At 60.3% G+C, this 18,339-nt stretch overlaps 1 protein-coding gene across 1 annotated transcript in view; it reads left to right on the top strand.

Moving 5' to 3' along the window:
- Positions 1-14,369: 14,369 nt before the first annotated feature.
- The window catches only part of LOC140496228 (adhesion G-protein coupled receptor G5-like), a 93,066-nt gene continuing 89,096 nt past the window's right edge, over positions 14,370-18,339 (top strand). Inside the window, exon 1 of the mRNA XM_072595729.1 lies at positions 14,370-14,714. Coding sequence (XP_072451830.1) covers positions 14,370-14,714 — 345 coding nt within the window. The remainder of the gene's footprint in view (positions 14,715-18,339) is intronic.

Below are 18,339 nucleotides of genomic sequence, written 5' to 3'. Positions count from 1 at the left end.
ACCTGGCGGAAAAAATACGTCGCCAGGGCGCACCACCTAGGAGGAGGCTCGACGTAAAGGTATCGCCGCAAGGTCTGAAGGCGGAACGTCACGACCTGGGTGCGGACGCACACCAGCGACTGACCGCCCTCCTCGATAGGGAGACTCAGAACCTGCGCGGCGACCCAGTGCATCTTTTTGTCCCAGAAGAAGTCGACCAACGTTCTCTGGATATCAGCGACAAAGCCAGGAGGAGGGACCAAAGTGACCAGCCGGTACCACAGCATGGCGGCCACCAGCTGGTTTATGACCAGCACTCGACTCCTGTAAGATAGCACTCGGAGCAGTCCTGTCCAGCAGCCTAGGCGAGCCGAGACTTTGGCCTCCAGCTCCTGCCAGTCGGCCGGCCAGGATTCCCCAGCCGGGCTGAGGTAGACCCCCAGGTAGAGGAGATGGGTGGTACTCCAGCTGAACCCCCGTTACTCCTCCGGCAGAGAGTCCACCCGCCACGGGCCTACCAATAGTCCGGAACACTTGGCCCAGTTGATCCTGGCGGAAGACGCCGCAGAGTACACGGCCTGGCACTCGCACATCCTCCCCAGGTCAGCCGGGTCGGTGAAAGTGAGGAGCACGTCGTCGGCGTAGGCCGAGAGGACCACCCCCGTGCCCGCGCCGCGCAGAACCAGCCCCGACAACCTCCTCCGCAAGAGGCGCAGGAAAGGCTCCACGCACAGGGAATACAGCTGGCCGGACAGGGGGCAGCCTTGACGCACTCCTCTCCCGAAGCGAAGGGGCGCCGTCAGGGACCCGTTAACTTTAACCAGACACTCTGCGGCGGCGTACAAAAGTCGGATCCGGGCGACGAACCGCGTCCCGAACCCGAACGCCCGCAGAGTCCCGAGCAGGTACTCGTGATCGACCCTGTCGAACGCCTTCTCCTGGTCGAGGGACAGGAAGGCGCTCGGCAGACCAGCCCGTCGACAGAAATGGATCAGGTCCCGGACCAGGTGGACGTTGTCGTGTATCCTCCGGCCCGGGACCGTGTAGGACTGGTCCGGGTGAATCATGTGGGCCAGCACGGAAGCCAGGCGAGAAGACAACACCCTGGCGAAGATTTTGTAGTCCGTGCTGAGGAGGGAGACCGGACGCCAGTTCTTCAAAGAACGAAGGTCCCCCTTCTTCGGCAGCAGGACGATGACCGCCCTGCGCCAAGAAAGGGGCAGCTGTCCGGCATTTAGACACTCCCCCAGGACCTGTGCGTAGTCGTTCCCCAGGACGTCCCAGAACGCCCTGAAGAACTCCACAGTCAGCCCGTCCAGCCCCGGGGTTTTGCCCCTCGAGAGCCGGTCGAGGGCGCCGGTCAGCTCCTCTAAGGTGACGGGAGCGTCGAGCCTTCCGGCGTCCTCCGGGCTGAGCTGCGGCAGGTCCTCCCACAGAACTCTGCGAGCGTCCTCGCTGGACGGATCCGGAGAGAACAGAGCCGTGTAATAGTTTCGGACGTGGGCCCTGACGCCCTCCGGATCCGAGACGAGGGACCCGTCGTCGGCCAGCAGCACAAGGAGCTGCTGACGGGTGCCGCGCCTTTTTTCCAGCGAGTAGAAGAAGGGGGAGCCGCGGTCCAGGTCCTGCAGGAGCTGGATCCGCGACCTCACGTACGCGCCCCGAGCCCCGACGAGCTGCAGGTCCCGGAGCGCGGCCTTCTTCTCTTCGTACACCCCGCGCAGGGCCGGGTCCGCGTCGGGCTGACCGAGGCGTGACTCCAGGTCGAGCATCTCCCTCTCCAACTCCGCGATCCTGGATTTCCGCCTCTTGGTCGACCCCCTCGCGTACTCCTGACAGAAGACGCGGACGTGAGCCTTGCCCACGTCCCACCATAGCCTCAGGGAGGGGAAGCTTCCCCGCTTCCTTCTCCAGCCGGCCCAGAAACGACGAAACGAGTCCCGGAACCGCTCGTCCTCCAGCAGCAGGTTGTTAAGGTGCCAGTACGCGGAGCCGAGCCTGGCGCCGAACGGAAGGAGTTCCGCCCACACCAGGTGATGGTCCGTGCACGACACCTGCCGCGTGGAGGCCTTCGGAAAACAGGAGGCGTACGCCCGCGAAACGTACAGGCGGTCGATTCTGGACGCTCCGACCCCAGGCCTCACGAAGGTGAAGGCGATGGAGTCGGGATGGAGAGTCCGCCAGACGTCCACCAGGTCGAAGGACTTGACCAAGTCCCCCAACCTCTTCCCCGACGCGCAGCCAGTGCGGGCACCGCCGTGGTCCCTGCCCTCGAGGACGCAGTTAAAATCTCCCCCGAGGACGACGCACTGGTTCTCGTCGATGGAAGCCAGATGAGCGGACAGTTCTTCGAAGAAGCTCGCTTGCCTCGGCCCGGCCAGGGGAGCGTATACGTTCACCAAGTGAAGCACCGCGCCCCCCAGCCGAACCGTCAGGTGAAGCAAACGGCCTGGCACCGGCTCCCTGACCCCCAAGATCTCGGGCTGAAAATGCGGGGCCAACAGGATAGCCACCCCGCCAGATCTGCGGGTGAGGTGACTCATGTAGACCCCCCCTCGCCACTCCAGGAGCCAGGTGGCTTCGTCTCCCGGGGCAGTGTGGGTTTCTTGCAGGAAGCACACCGCATACCTCCCGTCCCGAAGGACCGAGAGGGTCTGGAATCTGCGCTGTGACTCCCTGCTGCCGTTGATGTTGAGGCTGGCTATAGTAGTCTCCATGTCGGAAGCGTTGTGCTACCACCACCAGTGCAGTTAAAAAACAAGTACAATTACTGGGAGGACGAGGGAGGGGCACAGGAGTCCCTCGCCCTCACCAGGAGTGCCCCCAGGAAGTTCCTGACTCGCTTTCGCTCGTTGACGCCGAGCCCAGGCGCCTGGCGAGCAGCGTGGGCCGACCAATAAACTTTCTCAAAAGAGCTCCAGCGGTCGAGCGCCAGTTGGGCTCTATCCCGGCGACCTCGAGTTTCCTCGACAAATTCCCGGAGTTCCTCGAGGGGGATGAGGGGGAGATCGGCGGGGGGCACCTGGGACTCAAAAACGTCACTGCAGACGGAGTCCGCGTCGTCCCCGGTGTCCGCCACCGACCCCGAACCCTCCTCCGGGAGGTCGCCCTCGGTCGCCGACCCCTCCCCCACCGAGAGGATGGGGGCTGGTCCGGCGCCGCCAACAGGCCTCGAACCCCCGGCGACCCCACCCCCAGGGTCACCGGCGGTACCTTCCTCGGCGCACCCCGTCACGGAACGCCCCGAGTTCGGGTCGTCGGGCGGCGGAGGCTCGGGGCCCCGCTCTCCTCCCGACACCGGGACGCCTGGCTCCTCGGGGAAAAGGTCATCCCCCAGGAAAAGATCGTCCCCCAGGGCCAAGGCTCCCGGAAAAACAGTCTGGGAGGGAGGAGCGGGGATAACACCTACCTCCCCTCCGCCGCTCGGCGACCCAGTAAAGGGTCCTTTGTCGTCGCCCGCACCGCGGCCCTCGTGGTTGTCAAAGTCCCCCCCAGGGGCCAGTGGAGTCGAAGCAGCAGGAAGCCCTGCCGTAGCCCCTGGGGGTTTGGGCAGGTCAGGCCGCGGTGCGGGATCGTTGGTGGGTCCTGCGGGCCCATCCCCTGGAGAGGGGCAGCGCCGCCGGCGCGCTGCAGGACTGTCTCTCCCCTCCAAGGGCCAGCCCCTCTTTCCCAGAGAGACAGGGGGGGATTTATGGGCCTTCCCCTCCCCGCCCGCCTTGGTGGTCATGGGGCCTGAGGCCCCTCCCCCCAGCCTTTCCCGGAATACGATTGGCTGGGGGAAGGCAGGGGGCGTGGCCAGGGTGGGGAGGGTCAGCCGTGTCACTTCCTGCCCCGCCCCTGGTTTATCAGGTGATAGCGGGCGGGGCAGGGGCCCAGTTCCCTCTCCGGGGCCTGGAGACACGGTGGCTGCGGGAGATTGGGCAGCAGTGGTCCCCCCCAGGTTAGTGCCAGGGTGTGGCTGGGCGGGGCAGGGCTCGGGCTCGGGCTCCGGGTCCCCGGGGCCAGGTGTTGCAGGGCCTGGGGCAGGCGTCGCAGCCCCAGGGGTTTCTCCGTCGGGGCGGGGGTTGGATGTGGGGTCAGTGGGGTCAGGGTTGGGCACGGGTTCGGGGGTTTGGGGGTCAGGGTTCCCGCGCCGGGGCGACGCTGGCACGGCCGCAGGGGCATCGTCGTGCCGGGGCGGGGCAGGTCGTGGGCTGGGTGTCGGGGATGGGGATAGGGTGGTCTCCCCGTGGGCGGGCCTGACGCGTCGCGCCTTCCTGAGCGCCTTCCGGCCGGCTGGACGCTCACCCCCCTCCCTGCCGGAGGCTGGAGGATCGGAAGCCTCCGGCTCAGGCTCCGGTGCCGGGGCCTGTGGTGTAGACTTTGGGGGAGGGGGAGTGGGCGCGGCGGCACCACCGGCAGCCGTTGGCGAGGGCTGGGCGGCCTTCTGGGTGGGGCAGTTTCTTCTAATGTGCCCCACCTCGCGGCACAGGTGGCACCGCACGCCGTCCGCCGTCCAGAAGGCGCGGTAGGCCGCGCCCTCGTGGAGGAGGGTAAAGGAGCCCTCCGTGACCTCCTCCCGGGCCAGGCAAATAAACACCTGGCGACGGAAGGAGTAGACGTGACGGAGGGCGGGGTCCTTCAGACCGAGCAGGAGCGGCTGGATCCCTGACCGGATCTCCCCCAAGGTGGTGAGGTGGGGGAGAAGGAGCTCGCTGGCAATAAAGGGCGGGACGTTGGAGATCACGACCCTCTGGGCCGTGACCTCCAGAGGGTCGACGGGCAAATGTGTCCCGCCCACAGCGAGCCCCCTCTCCACGGCCAGGTGGACCGCCTGCTCGGTCTTCAGGAAAAATACAGCCTTCCCGTACATCCGGGCCGCAGCGACTATGGCCAGTGGGCCGACCACACTAGCCATGGCCTTGCTGCAGGCCTCGATGGTCATATTGGGGTGGGGATAGGCCTTGACCCCCAGGCGTTTGGTCAGGTGCCTGAAGGGGGTGTGGTTTGCAGCCGGGGCTGGGCCAGCCGAGCCTAAGGCAGCGGCTACCCCGGCGTAGGTGCGGCTGGGCCCCGCGACCTTCGGGCTCGCCATTCTCTGCTGCCGGTGGTGGAGTCGGTCCTCTGGTAGCAGCAGTGGTGGAGGTCGCAGGGAGAGCCTCAAGCAGCGACGGTGGAGACCTGCCTCAGGTGTCAACAGAGGTGGAGGCAGGCCTCAGGCGAGTCCCAGGTAGGCCCTCGGTCGCAGCGGTGGGGGGCAGACCTGTTGGGGAGGGTCCCCAAGGCAAGTCCCAGGCAGCCCCAAAATCAAGTCCCAGGCAGCAGATGTAGAGGCAGGCCTCAGGCAACAGCAGTGGTGGAAGGCAGGCCTCCGGCAAGTCCTGGGCAGTTCCTCCAGTCACAGCAGTGGTGGGGGGCAGGCCTGTTGGGGAGGGTCCCCAAGGAAAGTCCCAGGCAGCCCCAAAACCGAGCCCAAGGCAGCAGTGGTGGAGGCAGGCCTCAGGCAACAGCAGCAGCGGTGGTGGTGGTGGAGGTCCTGGGGAGGGGCCCCAAGGCGAGTCCCAGGCAGCAAAGGCGGAGGCAGGCCCCAGGCAGCAGCAGCAGTAGAGGCAGGCCTCTCCTCAGGCCACAGCAGCAGCAGTGGTGGTGGTGGAGGTCCTGGGGAGGGGCCCCAAGGCGAGTCCCAGGCAGCAAAGGCGGAGGCAGGCCCCGGGCAGCAGCAGCAGTAGAGGCAGGCCTCTCCTCAGGCCACAGCAGCAGTGGTAGTGGTGGTGGAAGTCCTGGGGAGGGGCCCCAAGGCAAGCCCCAGGCAGCAGCAGGGAGGCAGGCCCCAAGCAGCAACAGGAACAGGAACAGTCCTCGCACAGACACAGAAATGGTCCAATCTCTCCAGCAGGGAAGGAAACACTCAAGTGGCCAGTCACAACTCCAGGAGTGTCAGTGGACACCCGCGTGCTCCTTCTCCAAGGACACCCGGGCCAACATTCCTGTTTATTTTTTTTTATTTTATTGGAGTCAGTCCTCAACGAAGGAGATTTTAATCACCTGCTTATACTTTGAGAGTTGGTTCCCTAAACTGAGGAGATTCTAAATCTCCTGGTTATATTTTATTTTATTTTTTTTTAACTCAAGTGGCCAGTCACAACTCCAGGAGTGTCAGTGGACACCCGCGTGCTCCTTCTCCCCCCAGGGACTAAATCAAAATAGAGTTGAAGGGAGAAATGATGCACTCCATCACTCCTGTCTATATTTTTTTTTAGGAAGATAGGAAAAAACACCCGCGTGGCCTGTGACAAGCACTGCCCTTCAAACCACAGGGCAATGCTGTGTGATCAAAACAGTGAAGGGGAGGGTAGGGACTAAATCAAAATAGAGTTGGAGGGGGAAATGATGCACTCCACTCCCTGCGGCGCCCACCTCTCCCTGAACGACTCCAGGGTGTCGGTGGACACCGCGTGCTCCTTCTCCAAGGACACCCGGGCTCTAACGTAACCCCGGAAGAGGGGCAGGCAGTCAGCCCTAACGACCCCCTCCACGGCCCGCTGCCTGGACCTGTTGATGGCCAGTTTGGCCAGGCCCAGGAGCAGACCCACGAGGAGGTCCTCGGACCTGCCCTCCCTCCTCCGTACCGGGTGCCCGAAGATCAGGAGCGTGGGACTGAAGTGCAGCCAGAAACAGAGGAGAAGGTTCTTAAGAAAATCAAAAAGGGAGTGCAAACGCCCACACCCAATATATACATGGTCCACGGACTCCACAGCGCCACAGAACAAGCAGTTGGGCTGGGAGTCCGTGAACCACCGCAATCTGCGGTTGCAGGGGACTGCTGCGTGCAGCACCCTCCACCCCAGATCCCCGAGAGAAAGGGGGAGGACTCCCGCGTAGAGAGCCCTCCACTGGGGATCCCCACCGCCCGGTGGCAAATGGGCACGCCAAGGCGTGTCCGGACGGTGGATGAGGGAGAAGAGGTGGATGGTGTGCAGCAGCAGTCGATACAGGGCCCTCCTTTTTACATCCCTGAAAGGGACAAAATTAAAATTCCGGAGGCGGCTCAGGTTGTGGGGCACAGGCTCCCGCGGGAAGTACGGGACCTTGGGGCCAATGTGAAATTCCGTCCGGGCCGGGGTGAGCGCGGACGGGATCCCACCGCACACCTGAGCGTCCTCCAACCGGTGCACTACGTCGGGTCCGAGCACCGCCGTTTTAAGGCGTCGGATGGCGGTGGCCACGTACCGGACGTCTACCGCTGCCCTGCTAGCTATGTCCTGCGGCAGCGTCCAGCCCAGGCCCCCGGCACCCAGCACGTCCCCGACCCTGGTCGCCCTCGCCGCCACGGCCCTCCCCTCCGACAGCCACTCGAACCCGCGAGTACGGAGGTGCGGATTCCTGAGCAACGGCTCCCTGACGACAGCCGCTACTCCAGCCGGAGGGTAGGCGCGACGCGATTCGACCATGTTCCAGACAGTGATCAGGTCCTGGTAAAAGACAGGCAGCACCTTGAGGGCGACCTCCAAACCGTCACGGTCGACGAACAGGAGCTGCGTGTCGTAGTTGAGGTTACGCACCTGGCGGAAAAAATACGTCGCCAGGGCGCACCACCTAGGAGGAGGCTCGACGTAAAGGTATCGCCGCAAGGTCTGAAGGCGGAACGTCGCGACCTGGGTGCGGACGCACACCAGCGACTGACCGCCCTCCTCGATAGGGAGACTCAGAACCTGCGCGGCGACCCAGTGCATCTTTTTGTCCCAGAAGAAGTCGACCAACGTTCTCTGGATGTCAGCGACAAAGCCAGGAGGAGGGACCAAAGTGACCAGCCGGTACCACAGCATGGCGGCCACCAGCTGGTTTATGACCAGCACTCGACTCCTGTAAGATAGCACTCGGAGCAGTCCTGTCCAGCGACCTAGGCGAGCCGAGACTTTGGCCTCCAGCTCCTGCCAGTTGGCCGGCCAGGATTCCTCAGCCGGGCTGAGGTAGACCCCCAGGTAGAGGAGATGGGTGGTACTCCAGCTGAACCCCCGTAACTCCTCCGGCAGAGAGTCCACCCGCCACGGGCCGACCAGTAGTCCGGAACACTTGGCCCAGTTGATCCTGGCGGAAGACGCCGCAGAGTACACGGCCTGGCACTCGCGCATCCTCCCCAGGTCAGCCGGGTCGGTGAAAGTGAGGAGCACGTCGTCGGCGTAGGCCGAGAGGACCACCCCCGTGCCCGCGCCGCGCAGAACCAGCCCCGACAACCTCCTCCGCAAGAGGCGCAGGAAAGGCTCCACGCACAGGGAATACAGCTGGCCGGACAGGGGGCAGCCCTGACGCACTCCTCTCCCGAAGCGAAGGGGCGCCGTCAGGGACCCGTTAACTTTAACCAGACACTCTGCGGCGGCGTACAAAAGTCGGATCCGGGCGACGAACCGCGTCCCGAACCCGAACGCCCGCAGAGTCCCGAGCAGGTACTCGTGATCGACCCTGTCGAACGCCTTCTCCTGGTCGAGAGACAGGAAGGCGCTCGGCAGACCAGCCCGTCGACAGAAATGGATCAGGTCCCGGACCAGGTGGACGTTGTCGTGTATCCTCCGGCCCGGGACCGTGTAGGACTGGTCCGGGTGAATCATGTGGGCCAGCACGGAAGCCAGGCGAGAAGACAACACCCTGGCGAAAATTTTGTAATCCGTGCTGAGGAGGGAGACCGGACGCCAGTTCTTCAAAGAACGAAGGTCCCCCTTCTTCGGCAGCAGGACGATGACCGCCCTGCGCCAAGAAAGGGGCAGCTGTCCGGCATTTAGACACTCCCCCAGGACCTGTGCGTAGTCGTTCCCCAGGACGTCCCAGAACGCCCTGAAGAACTCCACAGTCAGCCCGTCCAGCCCCGGGGTTTTGCCCCTCGAGAGCCGGTCGAGGGCGCCGGTCAGCTCCTCTAAGGTGACGGGAGCGTCGAGCCTTCCGGCGTCCTCCGGGCTGAGCTGCGGTAGGTCCTCCCACAGAACTCTGCGAGCGTCCTCGCTGGACGGATCCGGAGAGAACAGAGCCGTGTAATAGTTTCGGACGTGGGCCCTGACGCCCTCCGGATCCGAGACGAGGGACCCGTCGTTGGCCAGCAGCACAAGGAGCTGCTGACGGGTGCCGCGCCTTTTTTCCAGCGAGTAGAAGAAGGGGGAGCCGCGGTCCAGGTCCTGCAGGAGCTGGATCCGCGACCTCACGTACGCGCCCCGAGCCCCGACGAGCTGCAGGTCCCGGAGCGCGGCCTTCTTCTCTTCGTACACCCCGCGCAGGGCCGGGTCCGCGTCGGGCTGACCGAGGCGTGACTCCAGGTCGAGCATCTCCCTCTCCAACTCCGCGATCCTGGATTTCCGCCTCTTGGTCGACCCCCTCGCGTACTCCTGACAGAAGACGCGGACGTGAGCCTTGCCCACGTCCCACCATAGCCTCAGGGAGGGGAAGCTTCCCCGCTTCCTTCTCCAGCCGGCCCAGAAACGACGAAACGAGTCCCGGAACCGCTCGTCCTCCAGCAGCAGGTTGTTAAAGTGCCAGTACGCGGAGCCGAGCCTGGCGCCGAACGGAAGGAGTTCCGCCCACACCAGGCGATGGTCCGTGCACGACACCTGCCGCGTGGAGGCCTTCGGAAAACAGGAGGCGTACGCCCGCGAAACGTACAGGCGGTCGATTCTGGACGCTCCGACCCCAGGCCTCACGAAGGTGAAGGCGATGGAGTCGGGATGGAGAGTCCGCCAGACGTCCACCAGGTCGAAGGACTTGACCAAGTCCCCCAACCTCTTCCCCGACGCGCAGCCAGTGCGGGCACCGCCGTGGTCCCTGCCCTCGAGGACGCAGTTAAAATCTCCCCCGAGGACGACGCACTGGTTCTCGTCGATGGAAGCCAGATGAGCGGACAGTTCTTCGAAGAAGCTCGCTTGCCTCGGCCCGGCCAGGGGAGCGTATACGTTCACCAAGTGAAGCACCGCGCCCCCCAGCCGAACCGTCAGGTGAAGCAAACGGCCTGGCACCGGCTCCCTGACCCCCAAGATCTCGGGCTGAAAATGCGGGGCCAACAGGATAGCCACCCCGCCAGATCTGCGGGTGAGGTGACTCATGTAGACCCCCCCTCGCCACTCCAGGAGCCAGGTGGCTTCGTCTCCCGGGGTAGTGTGGGTTTCTTGCAGGAAGCACACCGCATACCTCCCGTCCCGAAGGACCGAGAGGGTCTGGAATCTGCGCTGTGACTCCCTGCTGCCGTTGATGTTGAGGCTGGCTATAGTAGTCTCCATGTCGGAAGCATTGTGCTACCACCACCAGTACAGTTAAAAACAAATACAATTACTGGGAGGACGAGGGAGGGGCACAGGAGTCCCTCGCCCTCACCAGGAGTGCCCCCAGGAAGTTCCTGACTCGCTTTCGCTCGTTGACGTCGAGCCCAGGCGCCTGGCGAGCAGCGTGGGCCGACCAATAAACTTTTTCATAAGAGCTCCAGCGGTCGAGCGCCAGTTGGGCTCTATCCCGGCGACCTCGAGTTTCCTCGACAAATTCCCGGAGTTCCTCGAGGGGGATGAGGGGGAGATCGGCGGGGGGCACCTGGGACTCAAAAACGTCACTGCAGACGGAGTCCGCGTCGTCCCCGGTGTCCGCCACCGATCCCGAACCCTCCTCCGGGAGGTCGCCCTCGGTCGCCGACCCCTCCCCCACCGAGAGGATGGGGGCTGGTCCGGCGCCGCCAACCGGCCTCGAACCCCCGGCGACCCCACCCCCAGGGTCACCGGCGGTACCTTCCTCGGCGCACCCCGTCCCGGAACGCCCCGAGTTCGGGTCGTCGGGCGGCGGAGGCTCGGGGCCCCGCTCTCCTCCCGACACCGGGACGCCTGGCTCCTCGGGGAAAAGGTCATCCCCCAGGAAAAGATCGTCCCCCAGGGCCAAGGCTCCCGGAAAAACAGTCTGGGAGGGAGGAGCGGGGATAACACCTACCTCCCCTCCGCCGCTCGGCGACCCAGTAAAGGGTCCTTTGTCGACGCCCACACCGCGGCCCTCGTCGTCGTTGTTGGGCAGGTCAGGCCGCGGTGCGGGATCGTTGGTGGGTCCCGTGGGCCCGTCCCCTGGAGAGGGGCAGCGCCGCCGGCGCGCTGCAGGACCGTCTCTCCCCTCCAAGGGCCAGCCCCTCTTCCCCAGAGAGACAGGGGGGGATTTATGGGCCTTCCCCTCCCCGCCCGCCTTGGCGGTCATGGGGCCTGAAGCCCCTCCCCCCAGCCTTTCCCGGAATACGATTGGCTGGGGGAAGGCAGGGGGCGTGGCCAGGGTGTGGAGGGTCAGCCGTGTCACTTCCTGCCCCGCCCCTGGTTTATCAGGTGACGGCGGGCGGGGCAGGGGCCCAGTTCCCTCTCCGGGGCCTGGAGACACGGTGGCTGCAGGAGATTGGGCAGCAGTGGTCCCCCCCAGGTTAGTGCCAGGGTGTGGCTGGGCGGGGCAGGGCTCGGGCTCGGGCTCGGGCTCGGGGTCCCCGGGGCCAGGTGTTGCAGGGCCTGGGGCAGGCGTCGCAGCCCCAGGGGTTTCTCCATCGGGGCGGGGGGTAGACGTGGGGTCAGGGTCGGGTACGGGTTCGGGGGTTTGGGGGTCAGGGCATTGTCGTGCCGGGGCGGGGCAGGTCGTGGGCTGGGTGTCGGGGACGGGGATAGGGTGGTCTCCCCGTGGGCGGGCCTGACGCGTCGCGCCTTTCTGAGCGCCTTCCGGCCGGCTGGACGCTCACCCCCCTCCCTGCCGGAGGCTGGAGGATCGGAAGCCTCCGGCTCAGGCTCCGGTGCCGGGGCCTGTGGTGTTGACTTTGGGGGAGGGGGAGTGGGTGCGGCGGCACCACCGTCAGCCGTTGGCGAGGGCTGGGCGGCCTTCTGGGTGGGGCAGTTTCTTCTAATGTGCCCCACCTCGCGGCACAGGTGGCACCGCACACCGTCCGCCGTCCAGAAGGCGCGGTAGGCCGCGCCCTCGTGGAGGAGGGTAAAGGAGCCCTCCGTGACCTCCTCCCGGGCCAGGCAAATAAACACCTGGCGACGGAAGGAGTAGATGTGACGGAGGGCGGGGTCCTTCAGACCGAGCAGGAGCGGCTGGATCCCTGACCGGATCTCCCCCAAGGTGGTGAGGTGGGGGAGAAGGAGCTCGCTGGCAATAAAGGGCGGGACGTTGGAGATCACGACCCTCTGGGCCGTGACCTCCAGAGGGTCGACGGGCAAATGCGTCCCGCCCACAGCGAGCCCCCTCTCCACGGCCAGGTGGACCGCCTGCTCGGTCTTTAGGAAAAATACGGCCTTCCCGTACATCCGGGCCGCAGCGACTATGGCCAGTGGGCCGACCACACTAGCCATAGCCTTGCTGCAGGCCTCGATGCTCATATTGGGGTGGGGATAGGCCTTGACCCCCAGGCGTTTGGTCAGGTGCCTGAAGGGGGTGTGGTTTGCAGCCGGGGCTGGGCCAGCCGAGCCTAAGGCAGCGGCTACCCCGGCGTAGGTGCGGCTGGGCCCCGCGACCTTCGGGCTCGCCATCCTCAGCTGCTGGTGGTGGAGTCGGTCCTCTGGCAGCGGCAGTGGTGGAGGTCGCAGGGAGAGCCCCAAGCAGCGACTGTGGAGACCTGCCTCAGGTGACAACAGAGGTGGAGGCAGGCCTCAGGCGAGTCCCAGGTAGGCCCTCGGTCGCAGCGGTGTGGGGCAGACCTGTTGGGGAGGGTCCCCAAGGCAAGTCCCAGGCAGCCCCAAAATTGAGTCCCAGGCAGCAGATGTAGAGGCAGGCCTCCGGCAAGTCCCAGGCAGTTCCTCCAGTCACAGCAGTGGGGGGCAGGCCTGTTGGGGAGGGTCCCCAAGGAAAGTCCCAGGCAGCCCCAAAACCGAGCCCAAGGCAGCAGTGGTGGAGGTGGGCCTCAGGCCACAGCAGCAGCGGTGGTGGTGGTGGTGGAGGTCCTGGGGAGGGGCCCCAAGGCGAGTCCCAGGCAGCAAAGGCGGAGGCAGGCCTCGGGCAGCAGCAGTAGAGGCAGGCCTCTCCTCAGGCCACAGCAGCAGCAGTGGTGGTGATGGAGGTCCTGGGGAGGGGCCCCAAGGCGAGTCCCAGGCAGCAAAGGCGGAGGCAGGCCTCGGGCAGCAGCAGCAGTGGAGGCAGGCCTCTCCTCAGGTAACAGCAGCAACAGTGGTGGTGGAGGGAGTCCTGGGGAGGGGCCCCAAGGCAAGCCCCAGGCAGCAGCAGGGAGGCAGGCCCCAAGCAGCAACAGGAACAGGAACAGTCCTCACACAGTCACAGAAATGGTCCAATCTCTCCAGCAGGGAAGGAAACACTCAAGTGGCCAGTCACAACTCCAGGAGTGTCAGTGGACACCCGCGTGCTCCTTCTCCCCCCAGGGACTAAATCAAAATAGAGTTGAAGGGAGAAATGATGCACTCCATCACTCCTGTCTATATATGTTTAGCCAGTGTTCTCTAATTGGACCAGGTTAACTGCACCAATCAGGGAACTCTTTACTATCTCAGATCCACCTGACTGACCTTGTTTCAATCACGACAGTGTTCAGTAACTGCACCTCACGCTGGGTAAGCCATTGAGCCACGGCCTTCAGGAAGTCTGACAATACTCTTGTCTCCCAATTTAATCTTACCTCATGGTTCTTCAGATTCATCTGAGAAGGAACTGAGAAGAGACTGATGCCCCCATTGAAGCTGCTATGTTTGATCTGGTGGTGATGTGGTTTCTTTGGGGATTAACAGATACTCAGATCAGACACCTTAGTAATTATTACAGTATGTTTACTATCACACTGAGCATGGCAGCAAGGTAACAGAGCAGCATACATAGTGATGACATCATGATAAAGGCTGATGGGTTCTGATGCAGAGTCACTGGACTCGGAACATTCATTCTGCTTTCTCCCCACAGATACCAGACCTGCTGAGTTTCACCAGCCATTACTGTTTTTGTTTCATGACACAGACTGAACTGTAATAAATAAGTTAATATTGACCCTAATGTGTGAATCCCTGTTTCTTATCCAGTCCAGAGCTAACTGTCTGTGCATTTTCCAGCCTGGAGTCTGATCTACGTAAGGTCCTGATGGATATGGATTTTCCAATGGACAGTGAAACCTTTGTACTTCCAAATGTTAAGGCTACTGTGATCAAAGAGGATCTGAAAGGTGCTTTAGCATTTACAGTTACTGCCAATTTCTCATGGGTAAGTGTTTTCAGAATGCAGTAATTAAAAAGGGTGGAGTAATGAAATGTGACATTGTCTGCCTATTGATAATATTCGTATATTAAATACCCACCCACCCCCCCCCGGAGTAAGGATCACACAAATATTTAACTGCAACAGTTAATAGAATCAGATCACTTCTAACTGGATAATCTGAACAATGACCAAGGGGGAAAGTCCCACCTTTGTAGTGTTGCTTGTGATGAGACTACATGAGCACTGTGCCCCCCCTGGAGATGGGTGCTGTGGTGCCAGCTGTTTCCAGTATACCCCACATGGTCCAGCCTCTTGAGAAGGTGCCCCGTGAGCCCTGTGTGTTACTGGAACCAGGTGATGAGCTACTATCCTGGTTTTACACAGCAGCCTCCCTGCCTGATGTAATACTGAATTCCCCAACTTGGACCACCCAGGGCCAAGCACCAAACATGTGCATCACAGAATCTTTATTCAGGAACATAGCCAGTGACATGGACAAATGGGAACTGATCATCCTTGTGCAGTGTCCGAGTGCCTGTCCTGGTGTTCCTGTCCAGCTTTACCCCATTGGTTACTGCATGGTTAGTGGAAGGCAGCTGACTTCCAATGGGGGGAGACTGCAGGTGGCTTTTGCAGGATTTCCTGGGGAAACCCTGGGCCTGGCTTCAGACTGAACCATCTCACAACAGACAGCAGCTGTCTGGACTGACAGGGTAAGGGACAACAGCAAGGGGACTGGTGGAGTGGCCACAGTGAGAGCACAAATGCTGTTACCCTGAGAGAGGGCAGCAGGTTGATGCTCCAAGGTGCCTCTGCCAGTCCCCCAGGCAGCATCCCCAGATCCCTAGTGATCTGTTGGAGGATGAGCTGCTGGCCTGCTCCAAGAGCCTGCAAACCCCTTTGCCCACTGGGATCCACAGACATGTTCACAGCAGGTCTGAGCCTGCATGGGACCAAGCACAACCTCAGTCTGATCTCACACTGCAGCATTGAGGGGTTTCTTGGCTTCTGTCTGTGCTTCAGTAGAGGCTGAGACAGTGAGCACAGATACTGGATCACTGCCCTGTCAGCTGCTGCACTCAAGGAGCTGGCTCCCACTGTCCCAGGGGGAAATGATGGGATCCAAGCTCTGTGCAGTGCCCTCTGTCACATTGGGACTGAGCTTCACCATGCCCTTTGATAGGCTGTCTGACATGGCCTGCTAATGTACCAAGCATCTCAGTGTGCATTCCCATCATCCTCCTTCTGTAGGCCTCCCATTAATGACCCCATCTGTGTTCCCTGCAGCAGAACCTGCCCTCCATGGAGTTGGCACACTTGGTACCCATTTCCCCTGGCAGCTCACCTGTGAGATCAATTTATAATGCCCCCTCACCAGTGACCTGGGTTTGAACTTCCGCCTCCTCATGGCTGTGAGGAGATCCCCAGCTGGCAGTTCCTGGGAATCGGAAAGCAGCCAATCAGAATGGGAGGGTTGGGATGTTGGAGGAAGAGGCAGAGGAAAGCACCAGATCCATGGTCCCACAGTCTGCAGCTTTCATTTGATTCCCCATCTCAGGGTGAGAGTGAGGAGGGGATTGAGATCAGCAGAGGCAGTTACTCACCGTCATCCTTAATGTCCCCCATGAAGCCATGGGCTCTGTTCCAGCTGTCCCCATGATTCTCAGCATATTTCCAGAGGTCCCTCTGTGAATGAAATGGTCCTGTAGCCACTGATTCTGTCGGCACTGTAGCTATTATGGAGCACCTTCTCCTGTAAAATGTGATTGCGTCTATTGCAGTGTGTGTGCGTTTAGCATGAGTGTTGCTGAGTGCTGCCGGTGAGTGAGAAGGGTTTGGTGTATTGAGTGGTTAAGAATGTGTGGTACACTTGGTGGGACATCCCAATGGATGGTGCATGAACTCACCTTTCTGACACACGTGAGACTATTCACTATTTTGTGACAGGGCCAGGTATTGAGGTGTCATCTCCCTTGCAATCTGTCCTGACTCCATTTGGAAGCTCTTTCATGAGGGCCTTCAGTCTGCCCACAGCTACAAGTGCCTCCTCCCTAAATCCATTTAAAAATGGAGCTCTCTCCTTTGCCTGATGTCTCAGTTTCCCTGACCTTTCTATTCCAACATGGAATTTGTGCTCCCAACACCGGCAATATACTTCCAAATCTCAAAATGGCTGCTGTAATCTATCTGCCCAGGCACAGCTTCCTCTGCAATACAATTGTTCCTCTGTATGTAACTTCACTGGCCTTCAAAGATTTGATAATTTCATTGATTAAATTTTGGGAATGAAATAGATCTGTCAGTCTGAGAGAATCACCTAAAGCACAATGTTTCTTTCCCCATTCGTTCCTGCATCACTTGCAGTAAGATAAATCAGCCCATTCTTCTGTTGTCAGAGTGAACTGAAGGCTGTTGCTGACAAGGTGGCAAACTGCTTCCTCTTTACTCCTGGGTTTTTCTGCCACACAATGAGTTTTGGGTTTGAGACAGACCGGTTGTGGAGAAGACAAGTGAAAGCTTATCTCTGTCCTATTCTTCACATTAACAGTGTTCATGAGACTTTCTACAAAATATTCAGATACATGGTGACCTCACACCAACATCTGACTTATAGTTACAACAGGGAATGATTAATCTGTTTCCTTCCAGTGTTGAGGCCCATGTCTTCCAGAGAGTCACACCTTCTAGTGTTTTTCCCAGTGTATTTATACCCAGTGATGTGCAGCTCTGTGACATCTCAGCAAGCTTGCTCCAGGGTCCTATTACCCTGACACAACACTGGGTTATGCAGAAAGCACAATGAATGGGGATTTGCTGCAAAGGTCATTTGGACCCCCTCAATTCAGATACTTCTGCTCATTTTCACAGATGATGTGGACGTTTTTTGGATTAGATTCCCTACAGTGTGGAAACAGGCCCTTCGGCCCAACCAGTTGACACTGACCCTCCGAAGAGTATCCCACCCAGACCCATTTCCCTCTGACCAATGCACCTCACACTATGGGCAATTTAGCATGGTCAATTCACCTGGCCTGCACATCTTTGTGACTGTGGGAGGAAACTGGAACACCCGGTGGAAACTTACCCAGACACGAGGAGATTGTGCAAACTCCACACAGACAGTTGCCCAAGGTTGGAATTGAACCTGGGACCCTGGTGCTATGAGGCAGCAGTGCTAACCACTGAGCCACCATGCTGCCCTTTTAAGAATATCATGCTAGTGTTGAACTGGGATGTACAAATTAAAAATCACACAACACCAGGGTATAGTCCAACAGGATTATTTGGAAGTACAAGCTTTCAGAGTACTACTCCTGATGAAAGATCGGTGTTCCGAAAGTTTATACTTTCAAATAAACCTGTTAGACTATAACCTGCCAGTTTCAGGGAAGTCTCCCATTTAGTTTCTGAGTTCCTGCTCATGCACTTAGACTTGCCATTGCTCCTAAACACAGTCATTCCAAAATCACCTTTTGTCAGATTTTAGCTCAATCGTGTAACTTCCCTTTCAGAGCAACAGCCAACCTTTGAACCCTGGATCATGTGATGTTCTCCTATTGGATGAACCAGGTGAATGACCCCAATCAGGGAGTGCATGTTCTGAGGGCCAGCTGCCTGACCTTGTTCCAATCCCAGCACTTTTCCCAATGGGGATTGAGGGATGATTTGACAGAGAGGCAGAAGATAGTGAGAAGATTGGAGAATGTGGACAGTGTGAAGCTACTGCCATTTCCTGATTGTATAAGTGTCAGGGAACAGGAATTTAAGGTTTTTGTAAAAGTTGCAGTGGGAGTGTGAGGAAGAATGTTTTTATACTGTGAGTGTTTGTGATGTGGAATTCATTACCTTCGAAATTATTGGGGGTGGAAAGGATCAATAATTTCCAAAGGAAATTAGATGGGCACTTGAGAGCAATAAATTTGTATCCGACAGAATAAATCAAGGGAAATGGGAGTGAGCAGACAAGACTAGACTCTCACAGCTCCCTTTGTACACCTCAGTTTTCACAACTCTTCCCCCTGTCCCTCCAATGCTGTCACAGTGCCCCCTTCCCACCCACACTCTCATAGCTCTGGGAATAGTGATTTTTGTCTAAAGTTTGGGAGTCACTGATCCACACACTTTCCCTGTTCCTGATACTCCAGATGTTCTCTCCTCCTGTGCACCTTCCGGAAAAGATCCTCAGGGACGAGGGGTGGCCATTGC

This window comes from Chiloscyllium punctatum, chromosome 26 (genome assembly GCF_047496795.1).
Source record: "Chiloscyllium punctatum isolate Juve2018m chromosome 26, sChiPun1.3, whole genome shotgun sequence".
Classification (NCBI taxonomy): Eukaryota; Metazoa; Chordata; class Chondrichthyes; order Orectolobiformes; family Hemiscylliidae; genus Chiloscyllium; species Chiloscyllium punctatum.
Note: the sequence above shows the minus strand (reverse complement) of the source record. Positions and strands in the feature narration are given on the sequence as shown.